Source organism: Erythrolamprus reginae, chromosome 3, assembly GCF_031021105.1.
Source record: "Erythrolamprus reginae isolate rEryReg1 chromosome 3, rEryReg1.hap1, whole genome shotgun sequence".
Lineage (NCBI taxonomy): Eukaryota > Metazoa > Chordata > Lepidosauria > Squamata > Dipsadidae > Erythrolamprus > Erythrolamprus reginae.
Genome location: NC_091952.1, coordinates 56,988,489 through 57,010,723, shown reverse-complemented (window position 1 = coordinate 57,010,723; position 22,235 = coordinate 56,988,489). Strand labels below are relative to the sequence as shown.

The following is a 22,235-nucleotide window of genomic DNA, read 5'->3' as shown; positions in this document are numbered from 1 at the left end:
CTATTTAAAAAATGGGAAAAGCTTAAAAAGCATGTAATGTATATTACTCTTAAAGGAAGCTATTATTCCATGACTTCTGTCTTTTATTTATTACCTGGGTAACCAACCTGTGGCTTTCTCACCAAGTATCTGTTGGAAATTAGCTTGCAATAGTAGAAGAGGATGGACACAATAAACACAAAGAAAGTAGCTTCAGGCATGGCTTTCAGTGGCTTTTTGGCACATGACCACGATGTGTTTGCAAACTTTAATCTGATCTTAAAAGGTGGGGGGGCTGTTTTTGTGTTGTTTTGGTGAAAGGGGGGGTGGGTAGGCTGAGAGAGAAACAGATGGTGCAAAAGTGACAAACTGGTCTGCTATGCAAAGTGTAATTTGTCCCTAACTGCTTTTGTGATTCTGCAAAATACACCCTGCGTGCTTGGACAGTTCTTCCCAAGGGCAGATGTCTACATTTGAGAATCTGACAAAATAACTTCCGAGGGATATCAGATTGCAAAGCAACTGGGAGGGGGGACAGGTTTCCTCTGATTAACCCTACACTCCCTGCCAGTGGAATATTTGGTGCACTTTGTCAAGGTGTCAGATAAGAGAACTTGATCCAAAAATAACTCAGGCAGCAAGAAGTCTGCTGCCCACTGTTGAGCTACACTGTTGAGCCTTGGTATGTTTATTAAGCCATCAGAAAAGGCTGTGCGAAACAGATAATTTTAGAAGTTGTCTCTTCCAGCGAAGAAAATCTTCAAGGCTCACTGGAGACCACCATGGAAAGTATGGTAGGAGCGCTTTATTCAAGCAACTAAAAATGGATTAAACCAGGACGAAAAAGTTGGAATGAGGTGTGTTGTTTCTGCAGACCCATAGCTAGCTGCCCGAAGGGCTTACAGACCTGAAAGGCTTTGTAGAGCACCTTTGGATTGTCTTTGGGTCACTGTGAGGCTTCCCTGAGCACAGGCGTGCCCTCCAGCCCTGCTTATGCTACAGGATCATCATAGGATCCAATTGGAAAACATAAAGTAGCTATATAGAATGGAGGAATGGAAACTTTGGAAGAAGGTTAGTGTGGCCTTCCCTTCCCTTCCCTTCCCTTCAATTCAGCCCAGAAACCTCCAGATGGAAATTTGGCATAGAGGGGGACTTATGTGGAGAGGTTTTTTTTCTGTGGTGATTCACTTCTAATCTGAATTTGGCTTCAGTGGACTGTAGCTCCAAAGTCCATTTTGTATGACAGACCTCACCCCTGACACCCGGAGAGCATTAATAAATATATTTCTAAAGCATATGCTACATGTAATTTTCTCTGCATTAATAACCATTTGACAGCTATTGAAGACAGGACCTTTAAGCAAAACAAGTGGTATTTTCTGAATTCCCCCCCTCCCATTTAAAATGTTTGTGAATGTGATTCTCTACTTGATGTCTTAGTGATTACCAGTGCTATCTTTTTTATTTAAAATAAAATACTGCAGTTGTTCATTTGCTATAGTGTTGAATGCTTAACTTGCACAGCCTTAAATTAATTCTTGATTCAGCTGTGGAACTGGCTGTGATCAAATTACTTCCTTCAATTCATCCAGTTCTTGTAAAATTACAATAGTATTGAGAAAAGGCAAAGTAAAGCTTTCAACACGTCCATCCTGCTAAACTGTATTTTGAATAGCAAAATAGTTTGTGAAGTGTGAGGATAATTGTCATGTTTATTTCAATGGTTAGGCAGCTATTCAGCTCTTTATAGAAGACTCTGTGCCCTACAATTATAAATTCTAGTATACGTATTAGAAATCTCTAGTTCAGATGCTAATCCTTTCTCATATAAACATTGCACTATGTATTGTTTTCTCTGGAGGAACACTTCTTCCTTTCCTAGTAATTTAGCCTTTTCTTTCTGAGCTTCAAGAAGAAAAACCCTAAATTTTAAAAATCTTCTTATCTTGTTTGCCTTTTTCCACACGAAGAACTAACTTTTTCCTTCCACCAGAATAGACTAACTTCAACCAAGGTTTCATGTTGCCTTACCATGCTTCCTCCACTCACCCATCCCCCATCCCACTGCTGTGCAGCAGAAACTTAGATGAGATACTGGTGTTAGAGCAGTGATAGCTTTTCAGCGTGACCTATTTCTTCTTTGGCAGCAATTATTTTCCAGAAATATTCTTGGTTTAGCAAAGAATCAATATAATTTGGAGGCTGGATGGTCATGAGCCAGAATTCTGTTCTACTTTTCCTTTATACATTTTTTGATAAAGAGATTAAATACATTAATACAAAAATTATAGTTAACTAGCACAAAACAGAATGGAAAGGGGGGAAGAAGAATTTGTCGCAATTTAAGGCGGTATGGCATTGCTTATAGACATAAATTTTGAGAAAGCTGGCTTGAGACAGCGTTTTGTACAAGTTTATGAAGGTTACTCCACATGCATCAGTGTGTTCATTTTTTGTGATATCTGGCTATCCAATATGTTGCAGTATCCCAGAGCAGCCTTCCCCAGCCCTAGTGCTCCTAACATTAGAAACCTGTAATACCCAGATTTTTCTAGCCCACATACCCAGTGGGAAATGAGTTCCAGAACAATGTTAAACTGGGGAATACTGTGATAAATTAAAAGGAAAAGTACAAGTGTTAGCAAAAACTTCAGAAGAGAAGGATTTAGGGGTAGTGATTTCTGACAGTCTCAAAATGGGTGAGCAGTGTGGTCGGGCGATAGGAAAAGCAAGTAGGATGCTTGGCTGCATAGCTATAGGTATAACAAGCAGGAAGAGGGAGATTGTGATCCCGCTATATAGAGTGCTGGTGAGACCACATTTGGAGTACTGTGTTCAGTTCTGGAGACCTCCCCTACAAAAAGATATTGACAAAATTGAACGGGTCCAAAGATGGGCTACAAGAATGGTGGAAGGTCTTAAGCATAAAACGTATCAGGAAAGACTTCATGAACTCAATCTGTATAGTCTGGAGGACAGAAGGAAAAGGGGGGACACGATCGAAACATTTAAATATGTAAAAGGGTTAAATAAAGTTCAGGAGGGAAGTGTTTTTAATAGGAAAGTGAACACAAGAACAAGGGGACACAATCTGAGGTTAGTTGGGGGAAAGATCAAAAGCAACATGAGAAAATATTATTTTACTGAAAGAGTAGTAGATCCTTGGAACAAACTTCCAGTAGACGTGGTTGGTAAATCCACAGTAACTGAATTTAAACATGCCTGGGATAAACATATATCCATTGTAAGATAAAATACAGCAAATAGTATAAGGGCAGACTAGATGGACCATGAGGTCTTTTTCTGCCTTCAGTCTTCCATGTTTCTAAGTACTTCTTTTGGAAGGTTTGCTAAAAGGAATCCAAAACAGACCAAATTGCCTTAGCACTTGCTTGCAATTGTCACCTCTCTGGAATTGGGACCTGCTAGCTGACATGCATACATGGCAGACTGAAACAGGTTTAACTTTTTTCTTTTTATCCAGGAAATTTTGAATGTTCTCAGCATCTGCAGCAAACAGTGAACTTCAGAGAGAGAGAGAGAGAGAGAGAGAGAGAGAGAGAGAGAGAGAGAGAGAGAGAGAGAGAGAGAGAGAGAGAGAGAAAGAGAATAAAATTAAAACACAACCAAAAAAGTCCAATTTGTCAGATATATGTTGCACCGAAATCCAGCCACCTAAAAATATTATGATCTGACACCTCTACACGATTATTTCATCTCCAGTGCTAATTGATTTATTGCATTTGAGGTGTTACTTACACTTTGAAACCTAAGGAATAATAATAAGCATTCAAGTGAGGCTTGGCTTCCCTAGAGCCACTGAGCTAAGGAAGTAGCTTAGACCCTGCCTAGACAAGAGAGATAAAATGGCATGTATTCATATTCTCTCATGTTTATAAGGATTCGGATTTAGGAAATGAATTATATTTGTCATATGTTTGGTCTCAGCCTCCCTATATTTTTCCAGTGGTCATTGAATGAAGAAATGAATGAAAGAGGGGGCAAAGGGAAACATAAACCTAGCAGAGATGAATTACAAAAAAATATTAGATTAAGATAAAATAGAATAAGCCACTGAAGTGCCAGGCAGTCAGTTGCAACCAGCACAGATCTGGATGCTGAACTGACTCCTGAGCAAGTGACCGCTCTGTTGGAGGAATCCTCCAAGGGGGTGATACGGAGAGGGACATAAGGTCCGCAAACCAGGCTCTCCTGGGCCAGTGGGAGTCCAGGAGAACTACTTTGGCCTTCTCTTGCAGCACCTTCCTGATCACCTTGGGGATCAAAGGTGAGGGGGGCGTGTCTAGCAGGCCTTGGGGCCAGTCACAGCGAATAGCGTCCATTCCCTCTGCCCCCCTGAATTTGGTACCTGTCAGGAATCTGGGCACTTGTGTGTTTGCCAGGGTGGCGAAGAGGTCCATGACCGCCTGTCTGAAGTGCTCCACCAGCTATTAGAATAGACCCCGGTGGAGGCTCCACTCCACCTGGTTGAGCTCGTGTCGGCTGAGCCAGTCTGCCCTCACGTTGCTCACCACAGAAATGTGGTCTGCCATTAGAGTTTGCAGGTGCTGCTCTTCCCAGAGACCCAACCTCATCACTTCGGCCATCAGATGCCTGGACATAGTGCCCCCCTGCTGGTTTATGTGGGCCTTTGTGGTAACATTGTCTGTGAAGACCATCACATGTTGACCCGACACGAGAGATAGGAACTGCCGCGGAGCTAGGTACATGGTCCCAAGTTCCAGCAGATTGCTGTTTAGCCCAGTTTCTGCTGGCGACCAGGTGCCCTATGCCATCTCCGAAAGTACATGAGCCCCCCCAACCAAGAGTGCTCGCATCGGTGGTCACCATCACTCTGTGGGATCCAGGAAGCAAGTTCCCTTGTCTATGGCTAACAGCATCCACCAATGGAGGGAGTCCTGGACAGCAGCTGGAATCTGTACCTTGGCTGGAGAGGCATTGCGTCCCACCCGTTGAATATTTTGATTAAACCATTATTGTTATACAAGAGGCCTTTTATATACTCTTTTTAAAGTTGCGGCCCAATTTGGACAGGGAGTCATTGCTCACAGTCACTCATGCCCTCATCACCTCGAGGTTCGATTACTGCAATGCTCTCTACATGGGGCTACCTCTGAAAAGTGTTCGGAAACTTCAGATTGTGCAGAACGCAGCCGCGAGAGCCATCGTAGAGCTTCCAAGATTCGCCCACGTTTCTTCAACACTCTGTGGCTTGCATTGGCTGCTGATCAGTTTCCGGTCACAATTCAAAGTGTTGGTCATGACCTTTAAAGCCCTACATGGCAATGGACCAGATTACCTCTGGAACCGCCTGCTACCGCACGAATCCCAGCGACCAATAAGGTCCCACAGAGTTGGCCTTCTCTGGGTCCCGTCGACTAAACAATGTCGTTTGGCGGGCCCCAGGGGAAGAGCCTTCTCTGTGACGGCCCCGGCCCTCTGGAACCAACTCCCCCCGGAGATTAGAACTGTCCCCACCCTCCCTGTCTTTCGTAAACTACTCAAGACTCATTTATACCGCCAGGCATGGGGGAGTTGAGATAGCTCTTCCTCCTAGGCCATTACAAGTTATGCATGGTATGTTTGTGTGTATGTTTGGTTTTATAATAGGGGTTTTTAGTTGTTTTTTATTATTGGATTGTACATGTTGTGTTTATTATTGTTATTAGCCGACCCCAGTCTGCAGAGAGGGGCGGCATACAAATCCAATAAATAATAATAATAATAATAACAACAACAACAACAACAACTATTATTATTATTATTATTATTATTATTATTATTATTATTATTATTATTATTATTATTATTATTATTATTAAAATATCAGCTACATGTCAGTATAGTAAAATGGAAATCCCAGACTATGCAAGGCTATGAAATCTGTGCAGCTTCATCAAACCCCTTCTAGGATGGCCAAATGTACCGTGAAATTTAATTCAGCAGCAACTGGAGGGCCATAGTTTCCCAAGTCTTGGGACTGCTATGAGTAGCTATTAAGATAATTATTTTCTATGATGTAAATTCCGTAATAGAAATTCAATGGAACGATTTTTTTTTTTAAAAAAATACTAATGTGAAACTATGGTATAATTTTAAGCTAATTTATTGTAATCTCTTTCAGGATATGTTTCCCAGTTCAAATGAATCATCTGCCACGGGAGACTCTTCTGACAGCCACGCTCTTCGCTATTCCAATCCCACCTCCGGGGAGCTCTTCAGAGACAAACAAGCAGCGCCGCGCCCCAGAAGCTCTGGGCTGGGTCACTACTCCTCTCTTCAACTTTCGGCAGTAAGTGTGCCTGCTGCTATTACTTCCGTGGGAGGAATAGTGAATTCCACTGAGGATAAACAGTGAAGCTTTTCAGAACATCAGTTAGAGATGAATCCCAAGCAGTTCCCTGTATTGCTCTATTACAGCAAGCATAGAAAAGGAATCTGGTTGCAAAACTCTGAAGAACTCTCATCAATTAGAGTTTGACTCACCCCAAAATATTCACTTACATTGGCAGGTGAATGTATACTGTACAGATAACCATGCACTATATATTCATTAGATACATTGATACGAAGGAGAGAAATTGCAAGGCCAAAAGGAAATGATTTAACACCTTATTTTTAATTGAATCATGGGTGAATGGAATCAAACTTTCAAATAATAAATGACCCAATGGTTCCTATGAATTGTTAGCCTTTTGTTGCTTAAGGCACAGTCATGGGAACACCTAAGGCAGTGATTTTCAACCTTTTTTGAGCCGCGGCACATATTTTACATTTACGAAACCCTGGGGCACATTGAGTGTGGGGAGGGGGGGGGGCTAAAAAAAGTTTGGACAAAAAAATTCTCTCTCTCTCTCTTCCTCCCTTTTGTTTTATTTCTCTCTCTCTCCCTCTTTCTCTCCCTTCCTCTTTCTTTCTGTCTCTCTTCATCCCTCTTTCTTTCTCTTCCCTCCTTCCTCTTTTTGCTCTCTTTCTCTCTCCCTCCCTAACTCCCTCTATGTCTTTCTCTCTCCTTCCTTCCATCTCTTTCTCTCTCTCTCTTGCTTTCTTCCTCTCTCTTGTTCTCTTTCTCTCTCGCTCGCTCTTTCTCTTGCTTTCTTTCTCGCTTGCTTTCTCTCTCTCTTGCTTTCTTTCTCTCTTTCTCTCTCTCTCTTGCTTTCTCTCTCTCTTGCTTTCTTTCTCTCTCTGAGTTTCGCGGCACGCCTGATCATGTCTCGCGGCACACTGCTTGAAAAACACTGACCTAAGGAGTTGGAGTGTATGTTGGAGACTTGCCTATCTACAAAATAGCCATAATAGTTGGGATGGTCATTCCTAAAACAATTCTAGCTCATCTTATCCTATTCTCTAGCCTCTATCTATAATTTTCAAGAGACATCCCTCAGAGAAATACGATGTTTTCCTAGTTATTTTTTCTTTTAAGAAATGTTTTACAAAATCAGATGTTTTAGGCAGACTGGTAAGTTCTAGAAAAACGTTTGGAGGCATGTTAGTTCCTATGGGCATCAATTTACCTACTTCTGATCTGGATCTATTTTGTTGGTAACTATCCCTTCAGGGAAGAAAAGTGGCCTAGAGAAAGCTGGCTAGGATGGCACAAATGACTCTGTGATTAAGCAAGTGGTATAAATATAGCAGTCAACATTCCCATGTGTTTTTTGCTGCAAAAGTAATTCACGATTATTTTTAGATTTTGTCCTGTATAATACAAAATCAGGACACAGTTATCTGTCAATTTACAGAACTAAAAAAAACCCCACCTCATTAAATGTTAGGAAAATATTTCTTCTGGTAAAAATGGTTTAATGGTGGAGCCAAATTACCAAGAGAATGGAGAGCTTCCCTCAGCTGAATATGTTCAACAAAGACTGGACCACTATTTTCTGGAGATGCTTCATTTGGGCTCCATTTCCATAAATCTAAGTAAACAAATAAATATTGGTCATCTACATCTGAAAATAATAATTATACTTCACAAAGTTATTATTATTATTTATTAAATTTTTGTTATTTATTAAATTTGTATGCCGCTCAGTAGACTTGGATTAAAGGACCTTTTTTATAGCTCTTTAAGGAGCATTTTGAACCTCTTTTCCAACAGTGACATTGATATTGTCAGTATAACAAAGCAGTTTGAGTTTGTTGTGGTAGATTCTGTTGGAATTGCTTCGTATTCTAAATTAATATTATGCTTTATACAGGATCTGAATCTGCCATCAGTGATTTTTTGCTTGTGTTTTTATTTTATTTTCGTCACAGAGTCCTGACTTGTGGAAGAAAACTCCTAGGTTTGTGGCCCGCAACTCAAGGTCCTTCTAGTGCCAGATCAAGTTCTCCCAACTTTAACCAGCCTGATAGTGTTATTCTACAAGTGAGTTTCCTGCTACAGCTATGGTTTTTATTACCTAAATTCATACAAGAGGAAGTTATAATGACACAATGTCCAAGTCTGCTGTTGTACAAGCACCCCTACTGGGCTTAATTTAGAGGTCCTCTTTCTAGAGATATACAATAACTGACTTGTGGAAATTTTATATTGAGCTTCATTCAGGTGTTAGTGAGGATTATGTTGAGTGACTTTCAAAACAGAATATCTTTCATTAATGTTAGCTGCAGTACAAAAGTATCGGTATAGTATAGGTTGTTTACACAGTAATGCAACATAGCAATTAAAATGTCATATTAGGACTGGGAATTCCCATGTTTTTGTCTTTGAGCCAGCTGACATCACAGGGACTAGCAGCAGGGAGAAATAGAAACATAGAAACATAGAAGATTGACTGCAGAAAAAGAACTCATGGTCCATCTAGTCTGCCCTTATACTATTTCTTGTATTTTATCTTAGGATGGATATATGTTTTTCCCAGGCATGTTTAAATTCAGTTACTGTGGATTTACCAACCACATCTGCTGGAAGTTTGTTCCAAGCATCTACTACTCTTTCAGTAAAATAATATTTTCTCAAATTACTTCTAATCTTTCCCCCAACTAACCTCAGATTGTGCCCCCTTGTTCTTGTGTTCACTTTCCTACTAAAAACACTTCTCTCCTGAACCTTATTTAATCCTTTAACATACAGTATTTAAATGTTTCGATCATGTGTTCCCCCCCCCCCCTTTCCCTTCTGTTCTCCAGACTACACAGTCTGCAAGAACATTATAGGAATTAGATATAGGAGTTAAATGAAGCGACATTCCCTTACAAGATGCCTTTAAGCTCTTGAGAAAAACCAGGATGTCAAATATAACAAACAATCACCACTGCTACAACAACTAGTGTCCTTCAATGTTGTGCTGGGTGGGACTGGCGGGAGTTTTATCGCATCATCTGGAGGGCCATACCTTCCCAATCCATGATGAAGGATACAGGGACAACAATGCTGAAGGAAACCTCCTTAGTTCTTTGGGTTTCAGGATTTACTTTTTAAATGAGGGAAGCAAAGACTCCATTATGAGCCAAAGGAATGGGGGGAAGGAGGCCGTATTTAAAATAAAAATGTTGTGAGAATGTGCTCTTAATAGTGCAACCAAAATGATCTTAAGAGCAACCAAAATGATCAGGGGTCTAGAAACCAAGACTTACGAAGAGAGACTGCGGGAACTGGGCATGGATGGCCTAGAGAAAAGGAGGTCCAGAGTGGACATGATAGCAGTCTACAGGTATACGAGGGGTTGCCACGGAGAGGAGGGGGTCACTTAATTCTCCAGGGCACCGGAGGGCTGGATGAGGAACAACGGGTGGAAGCTGACCAAGGAGAGATTCAACCTGGAAATAAGGAAGAACTTCCTGACGGTCAGAACGATCAACCAGTGGAACAACCTACCAGCGGACGTTGTGAACTCCAATACTCTGGACATTTTAAAGAAGAAATTGGACTGCCATTTGGCTGGGGTGCTATAGGGTTCCTGCTTAGGCAGGGGGTTGGACTTGATGACCCACATGGTCCCTTCCAACTCTAACAATAAATAAATAAAAATAAATAAATAGTGTTTTAGAATAGAACAGAATAGAATAGAATAGAATAGGAGTTTTATTGGCCAAGTGTGATTGGACACACAAGGAATGCGTTTTGGTGCATATGCTCTCAGTGTACATAAAAGAAAAGATACATCATCAAGAATCATAATGTACAAGACGTAATGATAGTCCAGGTACAAATAAGCAAATAATGCATATCTTTCCAAAAGCACAAGCAGGTTTGCTCTTGTTAATTTCAAAGATCTGCCTATCTTAAATTCAAGTATCTGAAGGGCTGCCACATAGAAAAGGGAGTGGACGGCTGCACAGCCTTGCCCTAGAGGGCAGGAGCAGAATAAATCTATTAACGGTAGAACAGGCTGCCAAATGAAGTGTGAGTTCTCCATCAGGCAGAGAGGGATGAACTTGCTTTAGGGCAGGAGTTTTCAAGTATGATCAGCGTGTGCATTCCTTTCTCTTTTTTAAAAAAAAAATCTTATAGCTCCTGGTCAAGAAGCAGAACTTTAGAAAATTGGATGTGTTTGAATGAGCTTTTTTCCTCTTTTAGTTTCTCAGCAAGTTCTCACTGAGCAGTTTGAAAAATCCTATTCTGGGAGATCCTAGTAAGGAGTTAGACCAGATGACCTTCACGGTTACTCCAATTCTATGATCTTTTGATTAATTTGTGTTCATAGATGGCCACTTAGAAATGTAAATTTTCAGTAACAAAAATGCGTCTTAATAAGAGGTTTTTCCAGTGAGATAGGTCTGTCAGGACAACCTGGTCTCCCAAATACAGTGGTACCTCTACCTAAGAATGCCTCTACTTACGAACCTTTCTAAATAAGAACTGGATGTGAAAGGTTTTTTTGCCTCTTCTCAAGAACCATTTTCCACTTACAAACCTGAGCCTCCAAAACTGTAACCGGAAAAGGCAGGGAGAAGCCTCCGTGGGGCCTCTCTAGGAATCTCCTGGGAGGAAACAAGGCCGGAAAAGTCAGGGAGAAGCCTCCATGGGGCCTCTCTAGGAATCTCCTGGGAGGAAACAAGGCCTCCACCCTCCAATCGCACACATTATTTGCTTTTAAATTGATTCCTATGGGAAAAATTGCTTCTTCTTCTTACAAACTTTTCTATTTAAGAAACTGGTCATGGAACAAATTAAGTTCGTAAGTAGAGGTACCACTGTATGGGATGGAGCAGACTGCTTCCCTTTTTGCCTTTTCCAAGGAAACTATGCATACAGGCATTTTTACAACAAACTATTTTTGTGTTGAATTTGTATTTTACCCACATAGTCTCCCTTTATTTCTTTGTCAGTAAAATATAAATTCAGCATCTTAATAAGACCATGGTTGTGTGCCAAGTTGGTGCCCTGGGTGTGTCAAGAACCGAAGTGCTTATCTCTGTTAACATCCATGGTTACAGTACTACTTGGTTCCATATATATTTGATTTGCAAATATTATTTTAATTGTTTGAAATTTGTTTTGATGTTGTACCTCCCCAGAGTGACTTGTTATGATACGCAGGTATAGAAATCAAATCAATAAATCTTACAAATAGTTTGAAAGACTGTAATTAAAGTCCTTGATTCCAATTCTGTCCTAAAACCTAGTAACTTCAATGAATGTCCTTTGAAATAACAAACTTTTGCTCCGATAAACTTCAGATAAATTGCTGGCCTCTACTAATTAGAGATGCACCAATTCTATTCTTCTCTGGCAGATTCTTGTTTAGGAAAGCTAAAATCATTACTATTATTAAGTTACTCTTTAATTTCTTGTGAATACATGAAGGGGGAAAAAAATCAATGCTGGGATATAAGAAACTTAATGTAATTGTATGCTCTTTCAAAGAACTGTTTGATTTTTCTATTAATACCTATAATAACCAAGTGGAAGTCCTTGCAATTTATACCTTAATGTGATTCCCAGTATCCATACACTCAAACAGCAACTGTTTCTTCTTTTTTGATTGCTTCGTTGTCTCTTCCTTCTTTTCAACTCTAGTGGATAACTTTCTTTCTCTCTCCTCCCCTGTGTTCTTTCCACTGTATTTGTGAATAACATTTTGGCTATGAAATGAGATGGCAAAGTCTGCTGCTTAGGGTGTGGACAAAAGGAATTGAAGGCAAGGTAGAGATTGTTAAAGACTTGGCAGACAGAGAGGGAATCCAGCTGGGCTGGTTTTAAAAAAAAACCTTCTCCCTTGGGCCATATCATGTACACACCACTGACTTGGAGTAAAAATGAGAATCATTACTGAGCACCTGACCTCACCCTGCCTTGCTCCACTTACTTCCCTTCCCTGCTGCTGCAGATCACTGACCTGCTTATTCAGTATTGATTTATTTGGCCTGTAACCAAGCAGTTAATTTTACTTTTCCATAGATACTTACAAATCTATTGAGTTCTTCATGCATTAATGTATTGTTTTCATCAAAGCTGCTACTAAAGATGCATTGAGCAGGCAATAACAAATGCATGCTGAACGCATCTATATGTGGACATCATATTTTTATCCATAATTGACAAGAAATCTGATCACATCTTTCATCTTGAAAGAAACTCAAAGGAAATACCTTATTAATCAATGTAACAACAAAAAGGCTCAGATTCCACAAGAATTTTAAAGTCCAATAAGAGTAGGACACGTGGAACCCTCAACTGTTCCAGGATGAAGTTCACTAGGACTCAGTCTTTCTGATACTGCTTTAAAATCTATATAAAGCCATTAGAAGGTAACCTGTCAATTTGGGATGAAGTATCATGAATATGTTTTAATTTTTTGTATTCAGATTCAGTTGATTATGGCTAGTTAAACATGTAGGGGGTGGAGGAGAGAGGGAGAGGGAAGACTATATGGTTATATACCTCCACTTTGTTATTTTACTGAAAGAGTAGTAGATCCTTGGAACAAACTTCCAGCAGACGTGGTTGGTAAATCCACAGTAACTGAATGTAAACATGCCTGGGATAAACATATATCCATCCTAAGATAAAATACAAGAAATAGTATATGGGCAGACTAGATGGACCATGAGGTCTTTTTCTGCTGTCAGTCTTCTATGTTTCTATGTTTGTGTCAGAAATGGGTTACTCCCAGTTTGGAGAGATTTGCCCAAACTGGTAGCAACCTGCTGGTGATGTCATGATGATGTCACAGAACCGGCCAGTCAGTGGGCGTCACCATCTTTTTCTTTTCTTCTTTTCATTTTTTTCTGATTGTTTTTCTGGTTTTTTTTCCTGTCCCCCCCCCCCCCCCTTCTGTGTATATGCAGAAGCTGAGTTTCCGGCACTGCATGTGTCGCCATTTTGTTTTCAGTTTTTTATTTGGGGTTTTTTTTTTACACTGTGCATGTGTGAAGCACGCACCCATAAAGCCCAGCCATGCGGCCACGGGAGGCAGCAAGATAAGCCGGAACTCACCCTGCCTTATATTGAATGGAAAATGTAATACAGATGGGCTGAGCCAGTGCTTGGAGACTCCTGAATTGGAAAATTGGCGGGTGGGGGAACCTAAATCCTAATCCAAGCAAGGGAAGCTATTAATTGAGAAAGCTACTTACTCTACGACAGGTGTCAAACTGGCAGCCTACAGGTTGGATGCATTAAACGCTGGCCACCACCACCGCAGCTTGGCAAAGGCAAAAAATGTCACAATAAATCATGTGATGTCATGCGACATGATCGAATTTCACATCAGAAGGTATAATGTGCAGGGACCACCCCCTGCCTCACACTTTGCTGTGGCCAGTAAGGGCCCACAGAGTTAGCCTTCTCCAGGTACTATCCACCAAGCAATGTCGGCTGGCAATGAGCCACCTTCTTTGTGGTGGCTCTGACCTTTTGGAATCAACTGCCTCCAGAGATCCTCCACCCTGTCTCCACTGTACCAGTCTTCTGGAAAGTTGTTAACACCCGGCTTTTCTAGGGGCCTGGAATTAGGACTGACTGTAGTAAGCATGGGTTTATTGTATTGTTATTGTATTTATGGCTACTGTTAGCTGCTCTGAGTCCTTTTTGGAGTCAGTGGCAATACAAATACAAATGAATGTATGTATGTATGTATGTATGTATGTATGTATGTATGTATGTATGTATGAATGAATGAATGAATGAATGAATGAATGAGTGAGTGAATAGATAAATAGATGATGGATAGATAGATGATAGATAGATAGATAGATAGATAGATAGATAGATAGATATAGATGATAGATAGATAGATAGATAGATAGATAGATGATAGACAGACAGACAGACAGACAGACAGACAGATAGATATCCTTGTGACCTCTTGCCTAGATTGCTGTAATTTGTTCTACATGGGGATATGTTTGAAGCTGTATTTCGTGCAACATGAAGCTACATGTGTGCTTACTGGTCGAACTCAACATTGCCAGATAATACTATTACTATAGGAGCTGGATTACTTATCAGGTTATTTCGAAGTGTGTATTCCATATGTGGCTTAGGTCCTGGGCATTTTGGAGATCACCAGTCCTAGGTAAATTCAGTTTATCCAATCCAGATACTTACTGATGTTACCAACCCAACAGAAAGTACAGTAGGGTAAGATACAGAAGTGAGCATTCTCAGAGGGGACATTCTCATCCTGTGGAAGAGCCTACCCCACAAGGTAGGTGTGTCTCCTATTCTCCTGGCTATCTGGACACATGTCAGGATAATTTTCCTGGAAGATCTTTAGAGATTGAATGCCTTGAGCCAATCCTAGAATGTGAGAATCTAGTTACTCACTGGAACTGTTTAACGTGTTGTCACATATTGTTAGAATGCAGTCAGATTGAAGTGATGTGTATGTGATTGCATGAATATTCAAATTTCATATTTATTATCAGTTTGTAATTTTTCCTTCAACATTCTGAATTGGCATTCGCTAATACAGTACTTACATTGCAGGAGAAAAGGGGAGGATTGAATATGTATATAGCTGTGTCTGCGTGTGTGTGCGCATATATATATATACATACATATAAATTTGGTATCTTTAATATACACATGTAAGTTTGTAGAAAATGGGAACTTAAATGTGCTTTTATCTTCATCAAAAACTATGTGTATTTATAACTAATAATCCATTTTATTTGTCAATGTATTAGAATGATATGAATTAAGAAAATATAAAAATAATATTAATACTGTCAAAAACCTTTATACCAGAAAATATTGTGGTTTATAATTACTCTTTCAAAGATGAAATATGAAAATTTAAATAGGTTTTATAAAGACTTCTCTCACTTCAATTAATATACAATACTTAGATTGCAGGAGAAAAGGGGGAGGATTGAAGTTAAAATTTGCTTTTGACTTTCTAGTGAAGTCATAAAGACTCAAAACATGGGCTCTGAGCCAAAGGATAATGATTCTCATAGCCACAGTGCTACATTAGTTTTCCAAAGCAACTTGCCCATTCTGGAGTCTTCTTAATTAAGCCATATATTTAAACCCTAAATTATTTATTTAGTCTCTTTGCCTGTCTAGCATGCTATCCGATATTTCCACTAATTATGTATAAGAAATCCTGGAGATGATATGTCTGTCTAGAAGATTTTTTTTCTGCTTCATATCTGCAGGAAGACTAGGCAGGAAGAACAGCCATGCATTTGTGGTCACTTAGCTCAGCATTTACTATGGAGACAGGTCTGTTGGCACACTCAGAGCTGAACAGTACGTTCCTATTGCATATGGTGTGATGTGTACTGCCAGATTGGTGGTTGTGCCAAATGCAGATTAAACTTGGCAAATCAATACTCATTTACTTCTGTGCTAGTATTGTGAATCACAGTTTGAATGCATGGTGTGTGGTTGCGCAGTCAGATGATTCAGTGTTTGCAGTTTCCCTAGTAACATTAGGATGGTCAGGCTAAAAGGATAGGAGGTTTGGCTTTAAGCCTTTCTTTGATTCTTTTTCCTGGTTTGTTCTTTGGTCTTTGCTCTCCCAAGCAGCTCCTGGAAATTGGGGTAGCTTGGGTTTATATTAATCCTATAAAGTTGACCCAACTCAGCTGCGAGAGCAATCATGGGCTTTCCCAAAAATGCCCATGTAACACCAACACTCCGCAGTCTGCATTGGTTGCCGATCAGTTTCCAGTCACAATTCAAAGTGTTGGTTATGACCTATAAAGCCCTTCATGGCATCGGATCAGATTATCTCAGGGACCACCTTCTGCTGCACGAATCCCAGCAACCAGTTAGGTCCCACAGAGTTGGCCTTCTCCGGGTCCCGTCAACTAAACAATGTTGTTTGGCGGGGCCCAGGGGAAGAGCCTTCTCTGTGGCGGCCCCGGCCCTCTGGAACCAACTCCCCCCGGAGATTAGAATTGCCCCCACCCTCCTCGCCTTTCGTAAGCTTCTTAAAACCCACCTCTGCCATCAGGCATGGGGGAACTGAGATATTCTTTCCCCCTATGCCTTTACAATTTATGCATGGTATGTTTGTTTGTATGTATGTATGTTTAGTTTTACAATAAGGGTTTCTTAGTTGTTTTAGTGTTGGATTTACATGTTGTTTTTTATTACTGTTGTTAGCCGCCCCGAGTCTACGGAGAGAGGCGGCATACAAATCCAATAAATAGATAGATAGATAGATAGATAGATAGATAGATAGATAGATAGATAGATAGATAGATAGATAAATAAATAAATAACCCCCCCCCAAAAAAATCTTTCTTACTTTGAAGAAAAATTACTTTGAAGGACATTTATAAATGTATAAAACCATTACAGTAGTGGTCTGCTCTAAATTGGATTAAGTGGAAATACATACTGTTTACATCTTGACTCCTATTACTAGGAGGGTAACTTGTTGACTATTTTTATCAGAGGCGATCTATAAAATAGATTAGATCCAGAAGTGCAGTACATGATGTAACTCAGGTCCATATACTGACCTGCGCATTATACCTTCTGAAATGGATATTTTGCCAAGGAAGAGGAAATGGAGCAGATGAAATGGAAAGACAGGTAACATATTGCTTCAATTATAAGAAATCCTTTTCTCAAGTTACTTGTAATTCTGTAGATTTTCGTACTATGTGGATATAGCGATAAATTAAGCAAGATGAATAATTTAAGCTTCTAATTTTTCCCTTTTCTATGAGACATGTCACAATCTCTCTGCTGTCTAAATTGCCACTCAGAATAGTAATATTCTAATACAACTGGGAGATGCTAAGATGCTTTCAAGCTGGTTTCATGAAGTGATATGAGAAAAGATTGCTTGCAATTAGATTGCCTACAAGGGCATACATTTCCGATATCATTTTTGGATGGTGATCGCGTCTCTGTACTATTCTCCCCTCTCTCTTTCTCTTGCAGATTGACTTTCCCAGCTCAGCATTTGAAATTAAGTTTACCAGCCCACCACCAGCAGAATTCAGTCCCCGGTACAACTTCAACACTCTTTTTGAGGGAGACCAGCGGAAACTCAAGGAGGTTATGCAGAAGGAATCACTTTATTGGTGAGAGGGTGGAGTGTTCATCCTGACCCCTGTCCACTCAGGCTGTTGAAAGAAAGTCCGAAATGTTCATATTTTTGAGTAAACCAAATGACCTCAGCTGGAGGATGGTTGGGATGGAAAACTGAACCTCCCATTCTCTGTTCAGAAGGAAATGGCAAACAAGTGCTATCCACCTTCCTCCTCAAGAAGTGGCTTTGTTTTTGTCAATAGAAAAACACAGGTCCCAACAGTGTTCCCTCTATTTTTTTTAGGGGGGGGGGGCGGAAAAGTATAGTGTCTGAGCGGCAGTCCCTTTGGGACTGGGCGGCACAGAAATAATAAATAAATAAATAAATAAATAAATAAACAAACAAACAAAAAAAAAAAAAAAACCCACCCTGTTTTGCCTCAGAGAATTTCAAAATAAAATACTGTACTGTGTGTCTATAACAGTGAGCTCATAATAGAGCAACTCTATCAATATCAAAATGCCACTTAAATAGTTGAGCTAGTTTCAAACTAGATTTTGATTTTCTTTCTCTCTTCCTTACTCCCATTCTTTTTCTTTCTCTTTTTCTTCCTCTCTTTTTTCTATCTGTTTCTCTCCCTCTCTTCCTCTCTCTCTCCTTCCCTCTCACTCTTTCCCTCTCGGCTTCTGGGCAGGTTTGGAAAACTCTGAGTTGATGATGATTTTTAAGTGAGCGATTGCTCACTGCTCAGCTTAGAGGGAACTATGGGTCCCAAGTGACTTCTAATAAAAATGTGTGATAGTAGTTAGGAAAGGTGCTGCCAAAGTCCCTCAAATTTTTTTGCTACTGTAAACAAATATGGCTTTCCTCCTTTTATGGTCAAACTCTTAAGCTCCTCATTTTATCCCCCCCCCAAATATATATTTATATATATTTTTATATATATTTATATATATTTTATATATATTTTTATATATATATTTTATATATATATATATATATATATATATATATATATATATATATATATATATATATATATATATATATATTTTCATGGGTACAGGTATGACGGTCTTGGTATATTCGAGTTTCTTCCCGTGTAGGATTTGGAAATTTCTGGTGACGTTTCGACGAGGTCTCACTCGTCATCTTCAGGCTGGTGTTTCTGTCTTTGTTCTAAGGCGAACACTGCGAGACATGAGCTGCCTTCCTTCTATAAATACTGGTGGCTGGGTGTGGTTTGATGGCTCAGCAATTGCCTGCTGTGTAGAAACTTCCTGGTGAGTCAGTGGGGTAACATCTGGGGTCGTTGATGTAGCTGAGCTATGCTGATTAGTTAATGGTTGTAGATTAGGCGTGATATCCTGAGTAGTTGGAACTTGCAGGCTACTTGATTGTTTTACAATGTGTGTTCTGAGTCTGGTTTCTATTTCGGCCTTGTTCTGGCCTCATCAGCTAGCCACACCCTTCCTTACTGGGATTTGATCCGGTGGACTCTGCCTTGTAAGGCAGAGAATTAGCAGTTGAGCTATCAGATCAGATCCCTTCCAGCTCTGTACCAGGGAGGGGCTATACGGTTTGTTTTTTTAATGTCGGATCATATATATATGTTTTCGTAGATTTTCACGGGTACAGGTATGATGGTCTTGGTATATTCGGGTTTATTCCCGTGTAGGATTTGGAAATTTCTGGCGACGTTTCAACGAGGTCCCACTCGTCATCTTCAGGCTGGTGTTTCTGTCCTTGTTCTAGGGCGGACACAGCGAGACCTGAGCTGCCTTCCTTCTATAAATACTGGTGGCTGGGTGTGGTTTGATGGCTCAGCAATTGCACATTTCTACACAGCAGGCAATTGCTGAGCCATCAAATATAGCTGAAAAGATGCCATCAGGCAACTGGAGTTGTACATTTCTCCTTGATGCAATGTGTCCGTCCATCTTGCTGCTGACATGTTTCCCTTTTCTGCATAGAATTGCTAAACAAGGCTAGCTAGATATTCAGATGGTCTTGTGTTTCACTTGTCAACTAGCCCCAGGCCTTATGGGAACGGTGGGGGCACAATGTGAGTATGTTTCAGCTTTCCCAACGTATAGATCTCCATACATTTTGATCTACAAATATCACTGTCCTCAGCAAACATAACCCAACAATGAAGTTTATCTGCAAACCAGCATTCAGAAGCATTCAGAGTGGAATGGGTTCCACTCTCTCACTAGGAATGCTTCCTTTCCATGAAATAGCTATTCAAGACATTTCTTTCACCTGCCTACTTTGTTTTTACTGGAACCGATCACCCTTTCTTAGTTTTATAGCATTTTCATCACCCCCAATAGTAAGAAGGATCAGGTGACATGAACTATCCATGGGACGTAACTGTTTTTACTTCGCCCAAAGGCATGATGTGGATTCATTTGGGAGTTAATCCCATTCATTTTTTTTCCAGGGTGCAATACTTTGAGAAAGAAACACCCATTAACAGGAAATCCAGACTTGAGCCATCTGTTATCCCCTTTCATTCATGGAATGATATATTTATATGTTGAGGCAATGATTTACAGAGTAACATAAGGTAAAAAGAGAAGTTTCCTATTCTGAGAAACATCTGTGCTAAAAGCCCACAGTAAGAATTCAAAATGATATAAAAGCCCAGCAGAATTAAATCAAAAACCTACAAATGAAACCTATGCCAGTGATGATGATCCCTTGGGGCTTGACATGTCAAAAATTCAGAAAATGCTTACCTTGAATTTTCTCCTGTGTCATACCCCACACCACCCCAGACAAAAGAGGTCTCTCTGGACCTTCTCCGGACTCTCCTCTCCAGACCCTCCGGAGATCACAAAAGAGGGCCCTGCTCAATGGTGCATTTCACTTACTGTTGTGGTTAGCTCTGGCCCAGCTCCTGCCCCAAGGAATGTGGAGGTGGATGTGGGGGAGACATCCACATGCCGCAGGCCTGTTTTCCTCCCACTAGAATCTGATGACGAAGTCTCCTTTGACCAAGGAAGTGTGAGTGACAGGGAAGAGGGGAGTTTGGCAGACAGCCCAGGAGGAGATCAATCATCTGTATCATCCCTGGATTCTGAACAAGAATTAATGACACATCCACGCAAGCGTAGAGTGATGCATAGGAGACAACAACTGAAGGATTATTACAAGAGAAAATGAGGCCACCTGTGGTTGGGTGGGGCTGCTGTAATTAGTGCTACAGATAAAAGTGCAGTCTAGTGTTTTAGCCTTATGGCAGTTTATCTGATTTCGTCAAGATCGTGGTTTTTGCTGTTCAGGACTCTCTGGACTTTAGAATTGGACTCAATTTCCCAGTTATTAGGAGAGCAATTGGACTGCATTTAACCTGTGCCTTGTGTATACCAGAAAATCCCTTTGACATTTAAAAAGGGAGCTGTTTCTGTTTTTCTGTTTATAAAAACTTTTGGGTTTTCCTTTTATCGTGTGGTGTGTGTCTTCCTGGACTACTTACCCTGTAATTACGGGCGGTTGAGACACGCCCGTAATTACAACTTACCTTTGCCAGCAGTTCAGGAACGGGAGCACACATGTACATATTTTGTGCATGTGCAATGCTTCTGCACATTCACAGAACCTGCGCATGTGCAGAATGTTTTTGATGACGTCCAGGTGGGTGGGCTTTGCCTCCCGATGCCGCTACCGGTTCGCCCAATCTAGGGCGAACTGGTAGCAACCCACCCATGGCCCTGCTCTTGTAGAGCCTCAGAAAATCATGTGACTGGATGCCTCAGAACAAGGTCCTCTGACTTGTTATTTCAGATTGTCTGGAAGTCAGGTGTGCCAACAAAAATATCATAGGCTTGCCATCACTGGCTTGTGTTATGATTTCATCTTCCTTTAAATTAGAAATGGAATTTGAAAAGAAGATTTTCAATATGGTGCCTTCCAAATATTTTGGGATTCAAATTCCTTGAATTCCTAACCTTATTTTCGGTTATATTGAGTTTTTTGTTCTTGATCATGGTGGCTGGGAATCCTGGGAGTTGCAGTCCCAACACACTTTGAATTTCTCAGTTTGGACTAATTTGTAATCATAGCCTTGAGTTATAATTTCTGCACAAATGTCTAAGTTTTGTTTTGTGCTTGTGGTGTAATCTGCTGGTTTGGATTCTCTAGTGATGCGCTATATTTAAAGGACCCATTTTCTTAAAATCCCATTATTCCCTTACATATTATTTTTATTACAACAAACAGTATTTTTCTTCTTTGGAATTTGCCTCTTAAAATGGGGTGAACCTGCAACAAGGGAGCTTTGTAATTAAAGGCAACAAACCCTTCAAAGTTTAATAGCTCTGTGCCTCTTCATGTTAGACAGGCTGGTGCTGCAATTACATTTTTATTGCTTCCCCTACCGCCACCATTACTATAAATCAGGTTGGGGGTGGTAACAAGACTTAGAACAGTGGAAATTCAGCAGACGGGGTATTGTTTCTCTGCACTATAAAATCTGAGTGAACAGAGGAGGCTATTATAGAGATAAGGGGTAGACTGGAAGCAAATACAGTCCCTGTTTCTCTAAGCTGTTAACTGCAATGTCTTTTGGAAAGATAGTATTTAAGCTAGGTGGCCTGATCATATCCATTAATTTTTTTACCATCTCCATAAATTTTTTCCCTTATACTTGCAAGTCTCTATATTTTATGAGGAAGCAGTTGCTGACTGGTGTAAAGTAGAAAAACAAGACCTTCCCAATATCTCACAGGAGGCAATCGTACATATTTTCCTGCCTGCTCTGGGTCATTGTTGGGGTGGGAGGTTCACATGGGTGGGCAACAATTTCACTCTCCATCTTTCTTCCGGCCCCAGTGA

The 22,235-nt window shown here is 40.3% G+C and overlaps 1 protein-coding gene across 1 annotated transcript in view; it reads left to right on the top strand.

Annotated features, from left to right (window-relative positions):
• PIK3C2B (phosphatidylinositol-4-phosphate 3-kinase catalytic subunit type 2 beta) overlaps nt 1–22,235 on the top strand; it is a 100,398-nt gene that overhangs the window by 49,324 nt on the left and 28,839 nt on the right. The window contains exons 12-14 of the mRNA XM_070745449.1: nt 6,128–6,295; nt 8,263–8,374; nt 17,303–17,445. Of these exons, the coding sequence (XP_070601550.1) occupies nt 6,128–6,295; nt 8,263–8,374; nt 17,303–17,445 (423 nt within the window). The remainder of the gene's footprint in view (nt 1–6,127; nt 6,296–8,262; nt 8,375–17,302; nt 17,446–22,235) is intronic.